Here is a 24,434-nt window from a genome sequence, read left to right as displayed (position 1 = left end):
CTGTGCCTCCCTTATGTACGCCAGTGCGAGATGACGCTATCATGCCAAGGTGTTATGCATGGATTAGGGCGACCATCCTACGGTAGCTATTACAAGGTTTATCCAATAGGACTCTAGTCCGAGCCCACACACACACACACACACACACACACACACACACACACACACACACACACACACACACACACACACACACACACACACTCACACTCAGTCATGTATCCGTTGTGAGGAGCGAGCGTTGAGGCTCGAGCGTGAAGGGAAGCGGTGAGCTGCCCTGCCCTGCAGAATACCTCACTGATTTTTCAGCTATGTACCTAACGAACAGATGTCTTATGCCCGTTACTCGACCCAAGTTCCGAGACATACATAATCCATATTTGAGATATTATTGCACACTGTTTCATTCCTGCAACATTTATTGCATTCCATCAAGAGGACTAAACAAAATTCAAGTCACTGGAAGCTTAATTGACATCTTAACCCCCGGGCAGTAAACACGGCTGCCTGACAGATATCATTCCCTATCTTGTACTTCGTCGCTCATAAGTACTAGGGACGGAATACCGGGAACAAGGAATGCTACAAAGTATACAGTGTGATTGGCAAGAGAGTTTCTTAGTGTGCATTCTTAACCTCTATCGTTTGCCTGTCATAAGTATGCTTCATCCTGTAGATAACTCGTGTGTTGCAGAAAGCGATCACGCATAAGCTTTGAAACATGCATGAAATCACAGTTTCCTCAAAAAACAGTGTGTACAAGACGGCAGGTCGCGCCGCGCTGCCCCACAGTGGCCATCACCACCAACCGCCCCGCCATGGTGGTGGTGAACTGCTTTTGTCAACAACACTCAGTACAGCCGACGGTGTATAGAAGCATCAACATGATAGTCGGGTGTGTGTGTGTGTGTGTGTGTGTGTGTGTGTGTGTGTGTGTGTGTGTGTGTGTGTGTGTGTGTGTGTGTGTGTGTGTGTGTGTGTGTGCCTGCCCTGTAATATTCTGTAAATAAGATGATGTATGATTTGCACTTTTAAGATTAGATTAGTTATTTTTTGCAGTGTGTATATTATATAAGATAATGCAGTGTAAGAATAGTTGAATAAAGCTTGACGTGAAAGTAGACTCACTATAACATTATCATTCTTAGCCTCTTTGTGCACTCAACACATAGTACAAAAAGTTTTCAAAATTAATTTCACATTTCATCATGTCACTGTTGTATCGTTGTGCACCACCCAAAGTTATTGCATTCCGTGACAACCATTCATGTAGACTAAATATAACTCACTTACCAGATAGCGAGAATTATCAATTGATCAATGAAAATATATCTAACTATTAACGATACGTGTAAACGATATTTCCATATTGAAATACTGTAATATCTTTCTTAAGAATACACTGCAAGTGCCTTTGGCTTTATAGATCAAGTTCTTGGTTTCGTAAGCTAAGTTCCTAATTCTAAGTTCAAAGTGAGGTGAGCATTGGAGGGGAGCATCAAGAAGGGTGGTGTCCCCCTCTGGCGGACTCTGTTACACTGTTTGTTCCAGACAGCTCGGGAAGCGGAAGCAGCGAATGCTCGGAGTGCGCGGCCTTCGCACCTGGACCCGGGGAGGCGGAAGGTCGGGGGTCCCGGCAGCCGCATGACCACACCCAGGACCACACCCCGGACCACGCCCACCAGCCAGTCCCCAGGCTCAGAGAGCGACTCCTCCCCGAATCCTCCTGTTAATCTCCGGCCCAAGCTGGTGCTCGGGGCAATGGCCACCACCAGCTCAGGTGGAGATCCCGGGAGTGGAGCAGCCAGCGGGCCCTCTGCCCCCGGCTCTACCTCCACCACCTCCACACCCACCTCTTCCATCACGTCCCCGCCATCCACTACCGCCGCTCCGACAAGCTCCCTGCCAGCAGGGTCCTCGGAGGCGGCGTCAACCCTCACTGCCACCCGCGGCCTCGACCCGGAGACGGAGACCGAGGAGGATAAGGACGGGGCCGAGACGGCGTCCAGCTAGCCAGTTCCTTGGTCACTGGGACGCCCTAGCAGGTCCTCTGAGTGTTGAGTTCTGTGGTTGTGTACAAGGAAGTAATGCCACCTTAGGTCCAGCATCTTTGGTCTGTACGATGGCTCTCTCGTAAATCTGTCGCTGCTCTCCAAGTCTCCGTGAAATTGGCCAGAGCCCAGTTAGCTGGCTGCAGCCATGTTGACGATGGGCGAGGTTCTGATGTGTTTAGTAAAGCCTAAAATAGCACTAGTTGCAGCCCAGAAGAAATTAGCTGAATCCCTAACATCACTTGTTGCAAGGAAGTTCCAAAGCCTCCTCAAGTCTGTGGTGGCCGCTGGGTATTGGCATCAATACGTGGAATTACTCGGGCAGGTGAGGGCCACCTATACTGGAGACAACGGGAAGGTGTTATTGGGATGTGCATACAAGAGGTTGTTGGGGACACAACACCACAGCTGTGGGCAAGCCTAAGCATTACCCTCGGTCGCCGCCTGCGGGACGAGGCCACTGCGGGATTTATGCAACTTGTGTTACAAATCACTGCCACAAACTTTTAATTTAATATATTGTCTCAGTGGAGATGTCAAATATTATCACTAGATAAACTGCCAAGAGCTTGTAGTCAGTGGGAGTGCGGACACTGGAGTCAGCAGACGGGGAGCCAAGTGTCTGCGCTGCCCCAGTAGTCTGTGGTGTTGAGAGTATTCAAACGGCGGTGCAAACTACTTGCCAGATGGCTTCCATTTCCCTCACGCCCGATGTTTCCCATGCAGACTGTGAGGTAGAGTACCAGACACTGTTTGATGCTACCCGGCGTGCTGCAGCCCTGACCCCGGCTGACCTGGCGGTGACGGTATTCACGGTGATCATTGGCTGAGGTTGACAAGTGACGTTAGATGCCGTGTCAGTCATTCAGTAACCTCAGCCAAAGGGGACGTTACCCGCCTAGAAATCCCTTTAATCCACAAAAGTAGCTGTGTAGCATTACTCCAAATCTCTGCCAAGGATGCCTAATATCTATCATCTTCCTTGACATCATCAACTGTTCCTGTAACTCTACTGTCACTCCAGGAGCCATACAGAGCATGAGGTGTATCTCCCTCAATTGCTGGGCGCATGAGTGCCTCAGGCCTTCAAAAGCAGCAAAAAAATAATCCAGTCAATGAAATTCCTAAACAAGCTAAACAGTACAGTCACATGATGCAGTTTTGACATTACTTACACCACCAGAGTCCATCGGGACCATTAGACTCCGAGGTAACTCACGACCCTCGCGTCAGCCCTGGCACACTGCGCCGTTACCCTAAGGTCACCCGGACACTGTGGTCATGTTTGTACCGAACATCATACCAGGAACTCCATCTTCCTTCACCAAGGTCACAAAAGCTCCCCCCACTGCACAACCTGGGTGCGTCTAAGCACTGCCGCCGCGCAGGAAGTGCCCAGCCCGGCGCCCGGCGTGCTGGCAGTGTCTGGTGCTCCGGAGTCGTGGTCATGCGCGCCGTGGACGGTGTCGCTGCCGGGGCCACGAAGACCTCAGCTTGCATGCACGAGTTTTGGTGCTTTGTCAGTTCAACTGCCTTTCAGACATCTTTGTGTGGTTAAGTGAAATGCATGAATAGTATTTGCCCAAATGTACTTTTAAGGAACGACAGACGACGGATGAGCGAACCAGATGCCATATTCCTTCATTCCTTTATCAGTGTTGACAGGGTTGCACTCACACTTCTGCAGTGCTCTTGTACTTGAATGGTGTCAAATTTTTTATATGTACATTTTCTTTTGCTTCTAGTCTATTTAATAATTTTATACTTAGAATACTGTGAAAAAAATACCTTGAGATCATCCACATTTCCGTATAGTTGTGTAGGGTCAGTGTGAGCGAGCGAGTGAGGCAGTCCACACCATGGTTACATTACTGAGCCAAGCAGCAGTAGCTAGATCATGTCCACCAGTGTTTGTAGGCCAGTGATGAAGACATCAAAAACCTTAAAACAAAATAAGTGTAAATACCGTTACTTCAATCTTACTGTACACTGGCCACGCCGAGACGGAAGTGCTAAGCCGGCATCGGTCTGAACGCTGTATTTACCTCAGAAGCCAGGAAGACAGTAATGCATTTCCACCAGTACTTGAAGAATACATTGGCTTGTTGGGTTTTCCTGATGTTTTTTCTTCTTTTGTAGTTATTTTTCACACAGTACTGAAGGTAGCTGCTGTTTGTGTAGTCCAGTCTCCACCAACAAGCCAGTCACCATCTGCATGAACCATTTCTTCAACTTATACCAAACACTCAGAAAACTAAAGCTGCGTTCCAGGCAGCCAATACTCAGGTTTGGCACTGCGTATAGGAATCTGTTGTCACCTGATTTTCCCACTCCCATGATATCCCAAAGTCTGCTAATGGTCGCCGCTCTTAATCGAGATGTTATGTATCTAAAAGTAAACAATCACGCACACTCTAGGCTGTTCATGAATGTAGGGAGGAACTCTGTCTTGGGTAGCTGTGTGAAGCACCAGCCGGTCGCCACCACCACCACGTTGGTTCCGCCTTCACACCCCACTGGCTGGCTCCCCTTCAGCTTAACCACAGCCACTGACATCATCATCATCTTTGGAGTGCTGTTCGTTATTATTGTTTTCAAGAATGAGAAAGGTTCTTGTTAATGGAAAAATTTATTGAGTGCAGATTTCAACTTTCCATTTCCTTGTGAATTTGAACTCAGTAGCTGATAAGGTGAAGCTAACACCTTTTTGCAGACGCACCTAGATTTGTTTTGTTTATTTCTTACAAAAGTGTATAATATCACGTTCATTTGCACCATTTTTATAGTTGAAGAGCTTCCTATGGCTTTACATCCATAGCCCTTCCTTCTTGTTCCACATTGATTAGTATTACTAATCAAGGGCGTAAGTAAAACTACCAACTCATTACTTGCCTTGTTTTCACTGTTATTATGTTCTCCATTAATCTGCTGAATTAGGATGCTCTCCTCACAGGTGGGAATGTACCTCCTTGAAACGAGGCCTCCCTCCTCCTTCCATTCAGTCGCATATGTTTGTAGCAATAATGAGAAGTTAGAACACTGCTGAGAGTGCACAGGACGGCAACAAGGCAGCAGAGCACCCCGGCACTCGGCTTGAGTCACCCTGAAGCGAGAATCCTCAAGTTATTCGTCACTCAGACCGTCATTTCCTGAAAAATACAATATAATACCCGTAGTCAGCCAACCCAAGGTGAATAACTCTACAGGGTTCCGGTTCTCTCATATCAGAAAGAGCACAATCACTCCTCCGTAGGTGCTTGGTGTGATCTCTTGTAATTAACCCCTTAAAATTTTGTGGCCCCTTCCCCCATCGAGAACATTTTTCAAGACGAGTATCGGGTCACGGCGGCAGGCGTTTGTCCCTCTCCCGGCCCAGCACCGACCAGTGTCTGTAGTACCTGCACTATGGTAGTGTTTGCATGTCCGGTACAGTACATGGGCTCTCTACTGAGGTGGCAGCCATACTCACACTCAACACAGAGACAACTGCTGAGCCTCTTGTGAATGACTGTTTGTATTTTAAGAGTATAAAATTATACAGTTGCTTAATATTATGAAAACGTACTTGTAAAAACACAAAAAAAAACTTTGTTTCGTGTCAGACCTGTGTGTGAGATATAGAATCACCCCCAATGAGCTGGTATGTTTATCTGGCCAAATATATTTAGACTGAAGCTGTGGCGTGAGCGCTGCACAGGTTTAATAGAGTGGTCAGAGCTACATTAAGTGTTACAAATTGCACTTGCTTGCCTGTGTGTGGTGTGAGGAAGTCATTTCGTTAAGTATTATTGTGTATTCATTCATAGTGTACTACAATAAGGTGATAAAAGTTGTTGTTAGGGGTGCAGTTAGATTGTGAGATGTTGCTACTTGTTTCAGAAGCCAACTGTTGGGGTGCAGCGTGGTCTGGGTGTGGCTAGACCCATCGTGTGGTATGGTGTGGTGTGGTGTGGAGTTTCTATTCCTGGTGCGTGAGAGAGAGAGAGAGAGAGAGAGAGAGAGAGAGAGAGAGAGAGAGAGAGAGAGAGAGAGAGAGACTGCATGGTGGTTGGGTGTGCGTGGTGTGTCGGTGTGAGTCGGCCCAGCGCGGGATGAGTTGAGTGAGAGGCGTGAGGTTGGTTGACTGTGTGTGGTGTGAGTGCGGTTGTCCTCCCCGCCCTGCGCCTTAGAGGAATGGTAAGGAGTGCCGCCCCTCCCCCACTGAGCGCCTTGTCCCCGCTGGTTGTGGGGTTGAAATGTCATGGATTCTCACAAATTCTGCAGATATTGTCATGCTTTCTTCCTCGGAGGGTGGAACCTGCTTGAATGTCTTCTGTTTAAAATAAAAGCGAAAAAATAGAAATAATAATAATCAAAACATTTTGGAATAACGAAAATAAATTATAAATAAATGAATATAATGCTGTATACAGGAACAAAGTTCTCATCGTCATCAAGACCACGATATGTTGTAATAATGCCAGTAATAATAATAATAATAATAATGAATAACGAATAAATGAATAAATAAACTCTAAATATTACTGATGAATGGTAACAATAATAATAATAATAATAATAATAATGATAATAATAATAATAATAATAATAATAATAATAATAATGATAATAATAATAATAATAATAATAATTAGCCTTATTGTCGTTAGGAGTGTTATGGTTAAGGTACTAGAGACCATTTTTCGTGACTTGCAGCAAAACCATTGGAGATGCATTGAAGCAGTTAGCATCCTTTCCTAGGTGATGACGCCACTACTCCCTCCCCTCCCCCTCCGTCGGCGCCCTCCCCTCCTGTATAGCTCCCTCCCTAGTCCCCCGCTGCAGCACCACTAGCCCCGCTGCCTGTGCTGGGGGGATAGAGGTTATGTTGCTCTCTTGTCTGTAAATACACACCATTGTTCACCATCTTGCAGCTGATTTTATGTATATGAGAGTGTTTAAAAGAATGCATCTGTTGTTTATATTTACAAAGGTAAGATTTTTGACTATGGAACATGTGTATTAGAGGTGTAATGAGGAGAAAAAGAATATCAGGGCTATTAGTAATCATGATAGTTGCTTTTCATGTTAGTGTACTCAGTGGCTACGGTGAAATGATTGTGCTTTGTACATATCAGTGTGTTAATTTATCGGTCCAGGGAGTGGAGTGGACCAAACCTTCTCTTTTTTCCCCCCGTCATCGGTTACTTTGTTTTGCATCCAAGCGGCCCACTCCAGCCTCCCCCGCCACCCGGCTGGTCACACACACACCGTGGATGAGGAGGCTTTCCATGTGACGACTCAGTATTTCAGTTTGTTGCGTAAATATTCCGACGATAACTTCCAGCTCCTTCCTCCCTCCACATTACACCCCATCCAACCCACACCGCCCATCCAGTGCCCCTTCCTCCCCAGCCCGCCCGCCCGCCTTCCCGCCCGCCCGTCTCCTCCCCCACCTCAGTCTGGTCCCGATGTGCCAAAACCCCACTGCCCCCGCCCACCCCCGCCCGGCTGGTCCTCCCGTTACTACAAATCCAGTCACGCACCTCCAACCCTGCCCCCCAACTGATTATATATCGTTTTCTGTGACTTTTGGCTTATTGTTCGGTTCCTGTTTTTTTCTTCGTCTCCCAAAATTCAAATCCGCCTGTTAAGTACATACCTACTTACAGTACTACCTACCACAGTTCCAGTGTTACCAACCAAGTACCTCAGCTTGATTCTTCCTACATGACCACCAAAGTGTCGTACAGCTCTAGTCATAGGTCGAGAAACCCTCTGCGTCCACTGTATTTGATGCTTTTCCTCACCCCTGAGTCCCGTGATCTGATAAGAATCTACCAAATGTCAGACTTGGCATGGAGACTGTACGCGAATCAGAGGACTTGAGATTGAAGTAAAAAAGGCAAAACACAGTGGAAGTTATTACAGAAAACTACTCTTCCTCTGACCACGACTGTACGTACGTTCCTCTATTATTTTTGGTCCTCGATCTAAATGACAAAAAAAAAAAAATTATATATATATATATATATATATATATATATATATATATATATATATATATATATATATATATATATATATATATATATATATATATATATATATATATATATATATATATATATACTCTGTTTCCTCACTCATGACAATAGTTGCCCCTTCTTCCCCTCCCGAACCCGAAACACCATTACTACACCTTCTGCAGGCTCGGTTCTTAAAAGATTCCTGATGCCTCTGCAGACCTCCTCCCTCAAGTCAGCCGGGTCCGAGAGGCCAGGCTTGTAAATTTTGTCCTCCATTCCTCCACCTTCTCCACCGCCCCGACAGTTCCTTGACTCCAGCGGATGTACAGTGTATGAGAAGAAAATGCTCATCTTACACAGACTATGTATTGTCGGTCATAAGTGGGTATAAAAAAAATAATTCTCTCTCTCTCTCTCTCTCTCTCTCTCTCTCTCTCTCTCTCTCTCTCTCTCTCTCTCTCTCTCTCTCTCTCTGAAGCGACCTAAACAACTCCCTCCCTCAGTCCCTCCCTCCCCACCCAATCCTTGAACACTGTCAGCCAACACAACTATTTGTATATTTCCCTACATATCACATTTCTTTCTCCTTGGAGTAGGGAAGGGCGAGCTCTGTTGTCTTGGCCCCGGAGCCCCGACGCCCCTTCTCCCGCCCCCGGCACCCGCCACTCCACCACCGCCCCATCGCTCCTCGATCCCCCGCTCTGGTAACCCCATTACCCATACATGACAATAACAACACCCGACTCTTCCTTTCTTGATGAAATTTCAGGTCACGAGAACTTTTGTATTTCCCCGCGCGCGAGGAGTCCCTGGGGCCCCTTATGGTGGAAGTGGCTGGGGAGCGAGGAAGGGGAGGGCAAGGGTGCTGCCTGAGGTGCAACACTGACTGCCTCTTTGTGTCCTTCTCAAATAAAACGGTTTCCATGTTGTAAGTCTTTCTTGTATCACCCATGAGCGGAGCTGAGTGAGCGGGCTGCCGGTGATCTACTGGGCGCCACGATGGTCACCCGCTACGGAAATTCAAGTTGTCATAAGAATATAACATTCAAGAATAACTGTAGAACTACACATACCAGTCCTTGTATATAATATATCTACCTATATTCATTCATCACTATCTATAAATGTAGCTCATCAGGTTAGTAAGACAAGGAAGCTAGTGTTTTTGTAGCTTTGGGTTAAGGCTTTGAGCGGTGCCAGTTTAGAGCACAGTAACAGGCTGATCTGCTTCCTGTTGGAGATAGCAACCCGGTTGCTGGGAGAGCGGAGTTATGCCATTCGGGCCGATCGCAGAATATTAAGTAGCAACCGTTTCGTGGATCTGGGACCTGTATACCGTTTATTACTGTCAACTAAAGAATTTAAATTTTGTCGACTCTCTCTCTCTCTCTCTCTCTCTCTCTCTCTCTCCGCACTTACAATCACCAAATAACGTCTCTGTTCCAGTCATCTACCTTAATCAGTTTTTTTCTATCACCTTTTTTATCAGATTTATAGTAAAATTTACATATGTATTGACGTATTTCAAACAGAGTAAATACAGATAATACGCGAGATCAATATTAAAGACTGATTTTTATCTGTGTAGCTGTGTGTCTAGCTACCTATATGTCTGCTTGTCTGTCGTATTTGGCAGATAGCAAGCTAATCGCGGTAAGACTGAGCAATGCAGAAGGAAGGTAATCATGTAATGACAATAACGTCCATCTACATATATACGAGTACATTCCCATACGATCAAGTAACAGAGGCAGAACACACACACACACACACACACACACACACACCACTTATTCATACAAAATTACTCTTGGGAGGGCGTTACCATGAGACTGATGAGAGAGCTGTCGTGACAACGCCTCTCCCTGCAACATGTCCATGACCCACTAACACCTTTGACTTCTTTATTGATTCAATCGATCACCAGAATATGGGTCAGCCTGCGCCTTGGACTCGCTTCCTATTACATTAATTCGCAGGTTCTTTGTGGCTGGAGTCTTGCAGTATGGTAGAAGTTGGTGGCGACAATACAGTGCGTCCGTTCCGATCCTCTCTGATGTAAAATTTCAGGGGACTCTTAGCTATGGTTATATATCTATTACTTTTGCTGATCTACTTTTTTTTTTCTGCGCCCTCCCCTTCCACTTGTTGCTCGTCTGCTTTACTTTCACTTGCCGTCTACTGAACTAAAATCACTCTCTCACTTCTAATTCATAGTTTTGTCATTTATATTTTGTCACTGTCATTTCCAATCAGTCAATCTATGTATTTCTTTCTTTCTCTATGTCTTGTTTAGCTAAATTTATCTTGTTTTCCAAGTTTCATCTCTGTTCTGTCCCTGGCTGGAGTCTGTACCGGGCACCATACCGCCACACTAAAACTGGTGAGGGTAGCCCGCTGCTCTGTCTGGAGTTTAACTTTTACCCAGAAACAGCTGACATTGGAAGTTTTTGAGTTCGAGCAACCTATAAATGGATAGTTTGGTGAGAGTGTAAGCCGTAGCGGGATGATGACGCATCCAATACAAATGCTGTGTCTCAGGAAGTGATTAATTCCATCCGGTATTCTGATGGATTTGTTTTTGTGAAACGAGATTTCTTAAAGTTCATCCACAATGTCGGTGATGTACGGAGGACAAGAACTCATTGAGGACAAGTCATGCTTCAGGGCACAAGTAAGTATACTAATGACTATGTGGTGCGAAGATATAAGAAAAGTACTGATGATATGCACGACTTTCGAAATATTTCCTGGGGCTTAATGAACGTTTTGTGGCACTTTAACTTGAACTACCTGTATTAGCAATCTTGCAGGCTAGTTATTCGCAGGATCTTTTTCTTGGTCTTGTATTCATGAGTTTTATTAATTCTTATTGGTTTTATACTGCACCAGAAAATTGATCACCCTTTGCATTTTAAGATTAAACTAGTTCACTTTGATAGATTTCATTGTGTTTTTAGATAATATATAAACTAATGTAGTAATGTATTTGGCCCTGTAATGGTTCAGTTGTTTATACAGTGGTATGGGTAAGATCTTGCTATTCTTACACTACTTACCTGGTATTCTTACCTGGTGGGCTTCTCAAATCCCAACCAACCCAGGAAGGAAGTAAGGAAACCACACACTGCTGATGTGCCAGTCCAAGTAAAGCACTGAGATATAATGACTGGAAAATGCATCATAGCAGCTAAAAGAGATAGACACTAGTATATCCAGTGAGACATAGTGAGGGGAGTGAGGATGCAAGTTGCTGAATTAGTAATAATCATATAGCAGATCTCTAAGATGACAAGACAAAATCGATTTGAATGATGCCAAAGTTGTGATAGGTACAATAGAGTTGGGTGAAACATTCCAAATTGATATGCATCTTAAACTGAAAAATCATTTGCATATTTCAAGATAGGACCCTGTGTGGGGAATTGTTAGGTGGTGTCCTCTAGTGCCTGGATAAGGTGGGCAAGGGAAAAGAATTTCAAGGGATGGGGTGGAAAGACCATGAAAAATTTTTCAATAATAAATTAAGTCATGTCTCAGTAGTCTCCCCTTAATAGACAATAAAGTCTTAAGTCTCATAGTATAGTTTAGGTTTTCAAGTCCACAAATTTTCATGGTGCTATAGTTTTATTAATGAGGAATTGGAACTGCTATGGGGATCTTGGAAAAAAATAAGAAGTTAGTATTGGACTATGGCCACAGTTAGGAAATGGTGAAAAAACATCAATATCAGAAACGAGTATTAAATCAATAATATTGCCAGATGGGTAGTATGTTGGTTCAGTAACTATCTGGGTTAGTCCTAAGGAAACAAAGCAGTCATAAAACAATCACTCAATTAAGGAGAGGCCAGCATGGATAATCTGACGATTCCATTTTACAGACGGTAGATTAAAATCGCCCGTAAGGACGATCTCTTTAAGCAAAAAAATAAATAAATAAATAAATTGTCAAGTGAAGTGTAAGATGGAGGTCGATACACTGAAATTACACATGTATCAAAGTCTGTTAGGTGAATAGCGAGGATGTTGGGAATGTTGGTGTTAATTTCTACAAAATTCATAGAGTTCAGAATGTACATACCAACACCATGTTTAGGGACATTGCCCTCAACATGCTTTCTAATAAAGGTACAGGATGCTGTTTACTGAAATTTTACCCTAGTAGTTGTATTTTGAAGTCACTGACATCTTTTGGTTGAAAATATAGGAGTGGTGGCTAAGGACAGAAGACCGTCGTTAAGGTAAGAAATCAATGATAAAAAAAATTGTGGAGTGATAATAAAAAGCATCTACACAAGAATGAGTCAGCCTGATAGCAAGGAAAGCTGAGGGCAGTGTTGTGAGTAGTACACTCTTGCCACAGTGCCTCTAGTACACCTCATTTGTAACTTCAAAATTATCTTTGCTTCATTTGCAGCTTTAAAAAATAAATAGCATTGTTTTAACTGGTCCCAAGCTGCAGATCTCATCATTTGGAGTATTTCTATGTTATATTGTTTTGGCATCCACCTATTACACCACTGCCCACAGCTGACCAGCCACACTCTTACCTGGGCAGGCAGCAACTCACACTGAGTAGTCAGGGCAGCACTTGCTCTGTCACCAAGCACCACAATGCAGGTGGAAACAACTCCCAGGGATTGACATAGTAATGGAGCGTGAGGCAAGGACATGCAAAAACTACATGCAAAGCACAAGCATATATTTCCTAACTAGAGAACAGGGAACAGTTAATATGACTTGTAGATCACTACAGGCACCAATACTCACACCAGGAAGAGCACAGAGTCATAAGTGCAGCACACATGCAGAGCACACAAGGCCAGGTTTGGTCACCACAAGCCTCACACCACTACAAGTCTCAGCACAGCTGCTCAGGGCAAGAACCTGGCATCCCAACATGTATGAGCCAAACATGGGCATGGAGGCAAACACATCTCCAAGTGTGACACAGGAACTGTGGCTGAACATGACAGAGTCTCTGCTTCTGGGTTCCTGCAAGGCTTTTTATCACCTCACACTCACCTCACCATTGATCACTGTCTTTTTACAGGCACATCAGCCAATCAGCATCGTTTATTCTCAAGGCCATTTGAGTGCCACCCTGATAGTAGACTCACACAGCTTCTGTAACTCTCCTTCCTCCTGGCAGTATTTTCCAACACTCAAGTTAACACTGCCCCTTGCCTACTGCCATAACAAAATACATATGCATCAACAGTAGAATGCACTCCCAATCTTGTGAGCCAGTATCTAAGGTGCTGTATTTTATGCCTCCTTATTGGAGGATTGATCCTTAGTAAGGATGTGAGGCCTCTCATGGCAAAAAGATCTATTCCACCTTCTATGACATTCCAAAAGGTTGTATAAGAAAGATATACACATGCTGTGAAAATGCATAACATATATTTCACTTTCCTTGAAGCCTTCAATCCTGGCATTCCAAGTGACAGAGAGAGCTAGTAAGATCAGGAACTTTATCAGATTCTTCTTTTTCTTCTTCTGCATCTGCTCCCATGTTCTTATGTGGGTTGCTGTTCCTCACTAGTCTTCTCCATTAGGCTCTGTCTTTCACCTCTCCACTCACTCTATGACCAAACCATTGCATTCTCCTCTCTTGTATTTTCTTTGTCACTTCCATTACTTCGGCTGTTCCTCTTACTAAAATAATTTCTCACTTTTTCCTTTTTTGTCACTCCAAGCATCCACCTTAATATTCTCATCTCAGCATCTCAGCAACCTCCAACTTCTTTTCCTGTGATTTCTTTACTGGCCACAATTCAGCACCCTGTTATTGCTGGCCTCACTCCTCCTCTTTTGTTCCCACACTGCTCCTCACCCTCATCCTTGAAAAGGAACTTTATCAGATAGAACCATGAAAACCTGTAAACCTACTGCAAACTTAGTACAGTGGAATCTCAGTTCTAGATATTTATTCATTCTTGGATACCATTAAAAATCCTAAATGTTCAAAAGCTAAAACTATTTTCTTCATAGGAATCAACATAAAATGGATTAATCCATTCCCAGACAGTAGTTTACCCTGTCTTATTAGCTTGACAGATGCTCCCACAGCCAAGATGGCTGCTTCACAACATCTCCAGCTCACAAATTATTTATCCGGAAAGGATATATTGAATAAACTTAGTGACAGAACTCATCAGAAAATTGTTTTTAGACCATGCAGGTGTTCTCTTTGTCACCAATCTTGTGAAGGAAGCCTTACAGAGGGACACAGAGAGGAGCAACCCATGTACTGCCAAAATGAAGGTGATCATAACACTTAGACATCTTGCTGCAGGAAATAGCTACTAGAAAAATGCAGATGTGCAGTATTGATGACATTAAGGGTCATTGAGAGAGCCACAGGGGGCTTGGGATAATTTCTAAGTGCCAAAAACTGTTTGTTTACATCGAAGCTTTTCATTGGGATCACATTTACATTATTTCAAAGATTGAATTACTGTCTTACACTCTGTGTCTCTCCTCCAAATATATAAAAACAAAGTAAATATTTATAGAAACTAAATTAGTAATAAACGGCAGCTTTTGCTATGTCTTTTAAAATTTGAAATCAAGTAACTTTTCTCTAGAACTGAATTATGGTACAGCAGCCGAAGCAATAACGAGTTCAAAGTTTTGTCAAAAAAAAAACAATTTTTCAAAAAGGGAGGTGTTCAGTAACCAAGGATCCACTGTATTATGAAGGGTAAAGTTGGAGGCATACCCTACAAATGCTCATCCTTGTCTCACTAGCCTTTGTGCCTGTAGTGAATGACATCTCTTATCAAGGCCACTGTGATATCCAGGTTTCTTCAACTTACTTTCCCAAAGGTTCTCCAAATTGCCCATTTATAAACCAGCTCAAAGAAATGATGAACAGTCAGGTGAGCTGAGTACCATCTGCCTCAACCTAAATTTGAAATAGGGCCTGTGGATTCATAGCCAGGCACACTAGCCACTGCACTATGAAAGCACTTGCACCATGGAAGAGCTATTAAAAACTCAGAATAATTTGCAGTTTCAACCAACCAGTTTTGATAGTGATTCGACTAATTTTATCTTTTATGTAGATCGTAAGAGTTTGTATCCAAGTTACATCTCCCATTCCCCAACAGTCCTGGGGGAAACCATGGAAAATTGTTGTTTTCTTATGGACAGGAATATGAAAAAATTACACATTAATTGAAATTTGAAATAAACAACATTAGCATTAACAAATTTGGTGTCAGGATTATATTTCCATAAGTACTTGTGCTAAAGCAGCAACACAAATTTACATTTATTTTTTACAAATTTAAATCTTCAAGCAAAACCACACTTCCATTATCACAGAATTTCATAAGTGCCAAAGTCTGATTGCAGCCTTGGAGCATGAGATACTCACTTACCATTTCACATTAACTCTGGATGAGAAAATTTAAAGGTACTGCTCTTTCCATTTCAATTCATTATTCCTTTTTATTCCTTTTTCAAATAGAGAGATGTAATGATGTTTTGAAATCTGGATAGTTTGACAAATTTCAAAATAACTTCACTGGAGATTCACATAATTTCTTGCTTGGCTTCATGAATGTATTTCATATACAAAATCTGTAACAAATTACTATCATAAATTAAGTTTTTTTTTAACTTGACAATTTCACACATAGCTAAACACTAATATTTCATATCACATACAAAATTTTATGTTTTTAAGTAACCTTCATATCCCAAAACACATAGTTACAACAGCATATGCTGTAATACTCTAGTTTTGCAGTATTGTGTATTGTATTTTATATTTCAAATGTCATTCTTCATTGCAGATTGGATGTCTGTGTGGCACCTCATCATGTCGTTGTTGCTGCCGCTTTTGCCCAAGCGTAAATGAATCTACATCAACTAGAATTGTTTATATAATGTTTTTATTCTTTGGTGTAGCTATCATGGCCCTCATGATGTCGGAGCATGTGCAGGAAGCTATCATGGAAATGGTAAGACTGATGTAGAATAGAAGTCTAATGTTTGTTTTCAAAGATAACTAGAAATGGGAAACTGTCTTATGGCAGAGAGCCTACCTTCATGATTTTGTAATGCCAAGTTAACATGAGATAGTGTCCATAAAATCGTTTTGAGTGTATTTATTATGTTATTTGTATACTTGTTCCAGTTTCCTGATGAGAATGAAGTGTGTTTATGGCTGGGTGCAGGAGAGAAGTGTGAGGCAGCATTGGGCTACACAGCAGTGTACAGGCTTGGATTTGCGATCACTGCTTACCATTTCCTGCTAATGTTGATCACATGTGGTCAGTGTTTTGTTCCCCCCCCCTCTCTCTCTCTCTCTCTCTCTCTCTCTCTCTCTCTCTCTCTCTCTCTCTCTCTCTCTCTCTCTCTCTCTCTCTCTCTCCTCTCTCTCTCTCTCTCTCTCTCTCTCTCTCTCTCTCTCTCTCTCTCTCTCTCTCTCTCTCTCTCTCTCTCTCTCTCTCTCTCTCATCTGTGACTATAATAATAGATAGAGCAGTGTTTTGCTGGGGATTTTTTTTTTTTTTTTTTATTATTTTTTTTTTTTTACTCACCAGTAATTCATGATAAGAATGGCAAATGTCTAATCTTTCAGTACTTTTCTTCTTTTGGGCTGTGAAGGAATAATGGGAACTTTGCTTTGGTGTTAAGGGATGATGAAATTGAGTGTTGGAAAATCTTATGAAAATCACTTTCAATGTAGGTGTTAAATCAGAATGTTTGGGATAATTTTTTATCTGACACTTCATACATCTTATGGGTCCATCAACACACAAGTTGGTATTCTGCAAGAGGATAGCTGTAACTGAATGAGACAAGATGTCGCACACACACACACACACACACACACACACACACACACACACACACACACACACACACACACACACACACACACACACACACACACACACACACACACACACACTTTTCTGAAAAATTAATGAGGAACCATCTTAGCTAACTTTTTTGACAAGATTCCTTGATTGATATGAATGGTAGAAACAAAGCATTCAAATGAGGTTTTATGGTTAATTTTTTATTTCATATAGTGAAGTACCTTGTATTTCAGGTGTGAAAAGTAGCCGAGACTGCCGTGCTGGACTCCATAATGGAATGTGGTTCTACAAGTCCCTTGTTCTGATCTTCCTTTGTTTTGGTTCATTCTTCATTCCAGACTCAAATCATCTGTTTATCAGTGGTACAGTATGCAGATTATGTTACCTTCTGTTCCACACTACTGTGGTTTCTGGGATTTCATATATCAGTTGCTACCAGGAGGAAAGAGTAAAGGGAATGCAGTGCAGATAAGGATTTTGGAGAACAGATTTAGAGTAACTCATGGAGTAAGTAATGAGAAAAATATTAAAAGATCTACTGTTGAAGCAAGTTAGCTGATCAAGCAGGACAGTGTTACAGCAGTATAGGCATGTAGAATGGATAGGAAAGAATGATTATTGAAGAGGATAATTGGATCAGATAAAAGGATTGTTTGGTTAGGTGGAGAACATAAATGGATTGAAAGGACAGTATGAAAAGATCAGCTTTGGTTTACATTTTTCTTTTATAAATGTGATTATTTTCAGTTTGGATGTACACTGCCATGGCTGGTGCGGCATTCTTCATTGTGATTCAGCTGTTCCTGCTGGTGTTTCTTTATCACTCATGGACAGACAAGATAGCAGCAAGAGTTCATAATGGAGGGTCTTCATGCTGCTGGTATGGAGGTAGGTATCTTAATGCCCTTTGTGTTGTGTTAGACCAAAACGTAATGGACTGTCTATTGTCTGGAATTTTGTATTTTATTTGAGAACCACATCAATGTCACACAGATTTGTATAAATGTTGGAAATCTTCATTTTACTACTATCCAAGGTGTACCTGCATATGTGACTGCAGAAAGCAAGGAGTTCAGGAAAAGATGAATTGACATACACAAGGCAGTTCCACAGCATTTAAAACTTATCATCTACCATCATCATCAATTCATCCTTCTCTTAAGACTAACATTGTACACTTAACCTTGTTCTTGACAGATTTGTTCCACTGTATTACCTGCATGTTGTAAGAGGCAGCTAAAAGGGACAGGGCAGGGATGCAAGGATTGTCTTTCTGTATGGTGTCCTATGAATAGACAAAGGATTGTGGTGTATTACAGTGGGACACAAAACTGTCCCTTTCCACTGGGGCTCGACAAGGCAGAGAGTGTGAATGTTGTATGTGTGATTGTGTAGTGCCTTATGTGGGCCACCCTATGCAGGATTGTCAGCCTGGTATATAGAATAGATAGATCTATATTTTATCCAAGAATGATGCAGGGCAGCAGACCCACTCACACTTGTCAGTCTTGTGATGGTGATTCACAAGTGCAGCTTTTATTTGTTTCTTAGAGGTTACTGGATTTGTGTGGATGAGTGTCATCTGCTGCCAAGCTTAGCTGAACTGTGTTTGGGTCAGTGAGTACTCTACTATCATTTATTTTGCAGGAGTGGCAGTATCAGTATCCATCCTGATGTATCTCATCTGTGCCTGTGGTGTTTTCCTGCTTGTGAAGTTCTTTGTACCTGAGATGCGTTGTCGCCTCAACCTTTGGTTTATAGGTATCAACGCTGCTTCATGTGTTGCAGTTTCTGTTGTGGCCATAGTAAAGAAAGGTATGAAGAATGTGTTTCAGTTTGTGCATAACAAATTATTATAGAAGCTCTTTGTGAGACCACATTAAGGGGAGCATCATACAAAAATAAAAGATAATCGAGAAAATTTTTTAGATTCTCATGTATTGCAGAACCCTTCAGTAAGCTTGTGACAAAGTATTATGAAATAAGCAAAAATCAAAATGTTATGGTAGATTTTCTTACTCCTCTACCTCTTCCCCATATATATATATATATATATATATATATATATATATATATATATATATATATATATATATATATATATATATATATATATATATATATATATATATATATATATATATATATATATATATATATATATATATATATATATATATATATGCCTCATGTTTGTTTTCTGCAAACAAAATGCATAGAGAAAGCCACTGTAACATTACCTAGCATCTAAAGGCAAATTGTCATTTGCTAAAGTCGTGCATTGAGGTTTGTTATGGCCTGAGTCACTAAGGAACAGAGAAGAAAATGTATGTTTTTACTTGTATCTTGGCCTTCCTTCATTTCTTTTCCCTTCAGATGATTTGCAACTTTAGGATTAGTTCTCTCTATCATCTTCATTACTATGCTGAAGAAATTAAGTTATAAAGCAGCTTAGAGGTCAAGAATGGAGGCTATAATTCTGTGAAGGCACAAAGCACATGGTGTGGCAAACTTCAGCCTCCTGTCACCACCATCACTCCTGCACCCTTATCTCCCACCACATCAACACCACTGTCCACCACACCCACTCACCTAGTTACTTCTGAAGAGCCACAGCTTTAATTAAGTAGTTTGATACTGTCCTTAATGAAGCATACTTGATAATTACTCTTCTAGATTTATGTGATGCATATCTTGTCGTTGAGAAAACTTACTTAGACTGAAATTCATTGCATTACATAACTTTTTGTGTCTCATCTTAATTTTAGGTCCAAAAGACATTCGGTTACGACTTCTTCACTCATCCCTTGTGTGTGTGTATGTCATTTACCTCACCTGGAGTGCCATTGGCAGTGCTCCCCGTGAGCACCAAGAGCAGACAGATGTTTGGATTGGACCAGGGCATGATGTTCACACAAGACCATTATTACCACATGAGAAATTCTACTGTGGACCAAAAGTGGAAGACAAGATGGTTGATGAAATTCTCCCTTATATCACTCTGCTGATCACATTCATCACAGTCATGTACAGTGTTGTAGGCACAGCATCCTCTGAAAACTGCAAAGCCATTGAGTTTCCAAGTTGTCCATCCCAACAGAGTGTACAAAGGCACAATGTTGAAGATATTGGAGGACAGAAAGTAGCACGTAATGAAGCCAGTGGTGTGACCTACAGCTACCCACTCTTCCACATAATGCTGGGCCTGGCCACACTGTACTTGATGATGAGTCTCACCGACTGGTACTCTCCCTTCACTGCAAATCTCATGACATTTGGGCGCTCGTGGTCAGCTGTGTGGATCAAGATAATTTCTAGTTGGGTGTGTCTCATTATATATTTCATAGTAACAATCTTCCCTACAATGCTCCCAAACAGCCATTACCGCACTGCCCCAATTAATGTGTCTGTAATTAATGGGTATGCTGGGAGTCTGCGTAGTGTTCACAGTCTGGATGATGAGGCAGCTGTTCCACTTTCACCAAGTAAACAAACTGCCACTGTCCATCAAGAGACTACTGTTTAGTCTACTGATGGTTTATCACACAGTGGCAAGGATAGAGATTTTCACATCATTTTACAAGGAATTTAGTTGCTTCCTCAGTCAATATGTGAAAAGGTAATAAGTGTATTTTCACATTATAATAATTGTGATTTAAGTAGCTGTTTGCTTTCACCAAGGAATATGCAGACAACCTGTAAATTGTGACATCTCATGTATGAGGCAGTATCATGCTGCATTGACAAATTTTTATATTTTAGGAGCATTACAAATATTCTGTGGCTATTGGATTGGTTGGCATTTCTCGTCACTATTTGCAATGAGCTAGAATGTACGTATCATGATGATATTGCTTGCAGGTTACATAAGTTTGGTAGTTAGAGAAAGATCTCTTATTCCCATTGTTACCCCTTTGTCTTCCTGCATTTGAGAAGATATTAGATTTCTTTGCTACCTAGGGGCTGTGGAACTTCCCACCATAGCAATGGCATTGTTATGGTGGATTAAGCAAAAATATTGCATAGGCAGGCACAGTGTGTCTTTTTCATTACATTAATGAACACTGAATATTATTTTGCCAGGTTCACCAAATTGTTCCTAATAGCATGCCAGGAAAAGTGTTCAGTGGAAGTGTGCCACAGCCTTTAGGTTAAGATACAATAGGCAGCTAAATGGATTTTATGAATATTGTTATTTGACATTTTTACAGTTTACATAGTCATGAATTTATTTACTAAGTTTTTATATAAAGATCCTGTGGAGCCTTGATTGTAATTTGATATCTTTCTTGATATTTTATTATGTTTATCATGATTTTTTTTTTTTTCCCTCTCCCCAAAAGACAAGTCCCAAGTTTGCAAGAGCCTGCCTTGGTCACCTGATGACACCTTTCCAAATTTGCAGTTAATACAGTAAGATAAGCGACAACACTCGGTCATTACAACATACAACTGCAATAATGCACTGAAGTTTTAATAAATATTTAATCGGAATAATGAACCAAAACTGGCATAACAAACTCGCCACTAGTGCAAACACTGGAATTTTGATAAAAAAGTTAATTAGAATAAAGAGCCAAAACTAGCAAGACAAACTTGCCACTAGTGCAAGCATTGAAATTTTAATAAAAATTTAATCTGAACAACAAACTAAAACTCACAAGACTAACTCTCCAGATGTGGAAGCTGCTGCTCACCTATCCGCCACCTGTCCCTTCCTCCCTTTTTTTGTTTCCTCTCCCTTCTTTCATCTTGTCTCAAACCTCCCTCCCTGTCACCTCCCCTCCTTATCTGTCAGAGATAAGGGACAAGGGAGTGATACCCCCCCCCCCCTCTCTCTCTCTCTCTCTCTCTCTCTCTCTCTCTCTCTCTCTCTCTCTCTCTCTCTCTCTCTCTCTCTCTCTCTCTCTCTCTCTCTCTCTCTCTCTCTCTCTCTCTCTCTCTCTCTCTCTCTCTCTCTCTCTCTCTCTGTAATTCATTTTATGTCATTTTCCCTTCATTGTTTCTCACTCTCATATACATAATGCCATTTTCATTCCCAATCAGTCTCATTCTATGTAGCAATCCTTAGGATTGTTCTTATTTTCACAGAGAGAGAGAGCTCTAACTTAGGCAGGGTTTACTGTATGTAAACCTGTGATACCAACATTGGTAAATATGACCTATACTTGTCAAAGCAATGTGAAACTCTGAGTGATAATGTGTGAAACTGTATATATTTGTTGTATTATCTCAAATTTAGCAGTCCTTTTTTTTTTTCCAGGAACCAATTAAATTTTTCCCATCAGTTCTTCAGTTGCTATAATGAATGCTATGTTGGAACGAATCATGTTCGTTGTCGCTAACCCAACTGTACTTGAAACTTTTTAAATTTCTATTCTTTTTACACTAAGTCTTTCCTCAAGATATTCCTTGTCTTCCTTGGCTTATCCACTGGCATCTTGTATCTCACTTCATAATGTTTTATCATGCTTCACCCAGTCACTCTCACATCATATTGTATTTTATAGATTTATTTAGCATTCTGTAATGTTTTCTTTGCTAAACTTTAATTGCTTAAGCTTCAGGAAGAATTTTTAAGCTTAGAAACTTATTTTTTCATTTCTGAAAGTTCAGAATTCCTCTTCAAATACTAATGAATCTCATAAAGAATGAATAGCTTTTTTGTACACTGCATTCCACAAGCTTTTTTATAATAGATGCTTTCCAGTGTATGGAGTGTTTTGTTCTACATTCTGGGCATCTCTCATGTAATTTTTGTTTCCTTTCAATAATAGTTGCATTTTCTCATGTATTTTATACTATATACTATAATCCCAGTCTTAAATATTGGTTATCCCATGAATTGGTTGGCTGTATATTTCATGTGAATGGTTGTGTACACACTATTTTAGATAAAAATCTAATTGTTGTGCCTCAGTAGGTAAATGGATAGATAGATGAATTTGATTTTACGCATCATACGAAATAATATGAATAAGAATGTATTGTGTTAATTAATGTTTGGTAAATCAATAGCAATGTTGTATTTTTATTTTTAATGTATTCATGATTTTACTGTAGTCTGAGATGTGGAGAATTTTTGCACATTTCAATTTGAATTATTGCTTCCAACCTTCTTAAAACTCTGTCCATAAACAAACTGAACAACCATAGTGACAATGCACAACTTAATCTCAAATTTAAGTCTACTTTATTGTGAAATTTTTACTTTTCTATTTTTTGATATATCAACTTTTATAAGACCTGTGTGTGTGTGCGTGTGTATATGTGTGTGTTGGATGGCACTAAAAAAACTATAATTTCCAGCAAAAAAAAATAAATAATAATGATAATAATAATAAAGAAATCAAGGAAATGCTCTATAGCCAAGCATTGCAAAAACATCTTACTTACAAAGTCCATTCTATATGGTTACTAGTAGCTTCTCTTTTGGCACCTGGAACAACAATCCGGTGTGTGCATTATCACCATACTGTGACAGTTCACTAGAGTATGGAAAGCTTGCAAAGTTCTAAAGAAAGCCTAGACCAAGAAAGGAATGTAGATTACTCACTTGTGCAAATTATGGTAATGAATTTTAATGCAAAAAAAGGGAAACTTATTAAAAAGTTGCTATACATGTATATATTAATTTATGTAATGAGTGCTGAAAAAATGTAAAGTTTATATTGATATTTTATAACAACCCTCTGACTGTTTGCTATATTGTTGGATGTTTTAATGTGTCCTAAATTGCTGAATCATAGCAGCATGTGGGAAAGAACATAAGCACTATGGGAAATAATGTAGCAGCTTTTATCTCAAGTGTAACTACATGTTTTAATCTTAAAAGAATATTTATTGTCCTTCAAACTTTGTGTCAAATTTCATGCCAAATAATAACAAATACAGTGAATTCCTCTTATAAAAGCTGCCATTGATTGTGTATATTCCAGTTATGCTTTTTCTAAAGTTTTATTAGTTTATTTATGAGAAAATATATTTTGATCTTCATTAAGTTATGATATTTTCCATTCTTATCCTCTGGAAACAAATTTTGTATTCAGTCCATAGGTTTAGGTAAGGTTTTTGTTGTCTGTTACTGTGTTGATGACAATGTAGTGTTAGTGCCTTACTTTACTTGCAAGCTATATACAAGTATTTGTGCACAAGTGACAAAATAGTGATGGGACAATCAGGGGTGACTGAAATCCAACTGGGTCTTAACTTGGCCTGATTCTTCAAGAGTGTTGGACTCGCACTTCCAAGAGTCCTGACAAGTTCATTCCCTAACAAAGGCTTCACACAGCCAATTTAATTATTAATTATTAGTTTAGAGTAGAAAAAAAAAGTGATTACATTAAAACTCTTGTACTTGTAATTAAGCCCAAAGTTAGTCAGGAACTATAGACTTATTTATTTTTCTTAATCCACACCATCGTTCATCACGAAGGCAGACCAAAATAAACCAAAAAAAAAAAAAAAAAATGGGGGCAAGGGATTACATTTAGTTTGTGTTGTCGTAGTTAGTCAGAAATTCCAGTCTTC

At 40.8% G+C, this 24,434-nt stretch overlaps 2 protein-coding genes across 12 annotated transcripts in view; both read left to right on the top strand.

Annotated features, from left to right (window-relative positions):
- LOC135107577 (rho GTPase-activating protein 100F-like) overlaps positions 1-8,988 on the top strand; it is a 149,012-nt gene extending 140,024 nt beyond the window's left edge. For 9 of the 11 annotated variants that reach the window (XM_064017589.1, XM_064017590.1, XM_064017591.1 and 6 more), the window contains one exon: positions 1,556-8,988. In XM_064017589.1, coding sequence (XP_063873659.1) covers positions 1,556-2,013 — 458 coding nt within the window. In that variant the 3' untranslated portion in view covers positions 2,014-8,988. Of the gene's footprint in view, positions 1-1,551 lie in introns of all 11 variants that reach the window. The other 2 variants (XR_010271833.1, XM_064017595.1) reach the window with 2 other exon arrangements.
- Positions 8,989-9,590: 602 nt separating this feature from the next.
- Positions 9,591-23,904, top strand: LOC135107578 (serine incorporator 1-like). The gene is made up of 7 exons (XM_064017597.1): positions 9,591-10,733; positions 15,870-16,037; positions 16,214-16,349; positions 17,138-17,266; positions 17,652-17,792; positions 18,552-18,719; positions 19,673-23,904. The coding sequence occupies exons 1-7, from the start codon at positions 10,674-10,676 to the stop codon at positions 20,428-20,430; spliced, it is 1,560 nt and encodes a 519-aa protein (XP_063873667.1). The 5' UTR covers positions 9,591-10,673; the 3' UTR covers positions 20,431-23,904.
- The last annotated feature ends 530 nt before the right edge of the window (positions 23,905-24,434 follow it).

This window comes from Scylla paramamosain, chromosome 15, assembly GCF_035594125.1.
Source record: "Scylla paramamosain isolate STU-SP2022 chromosome 15, ASM3559412v1, whole genome shotgun sequence".
NCBI classification, from domain to species: domain Eukaryota; kingdom Metazoa; phylum Arthropoda; class Malacostraca; order Decapoda; family Portunidae; genus Scylla; species Scylla paramamosain.
Note: the sequence above shows the minus strand (reverse complement) of the source record. Positions and strands in the feature narration are given on the sequence as shown.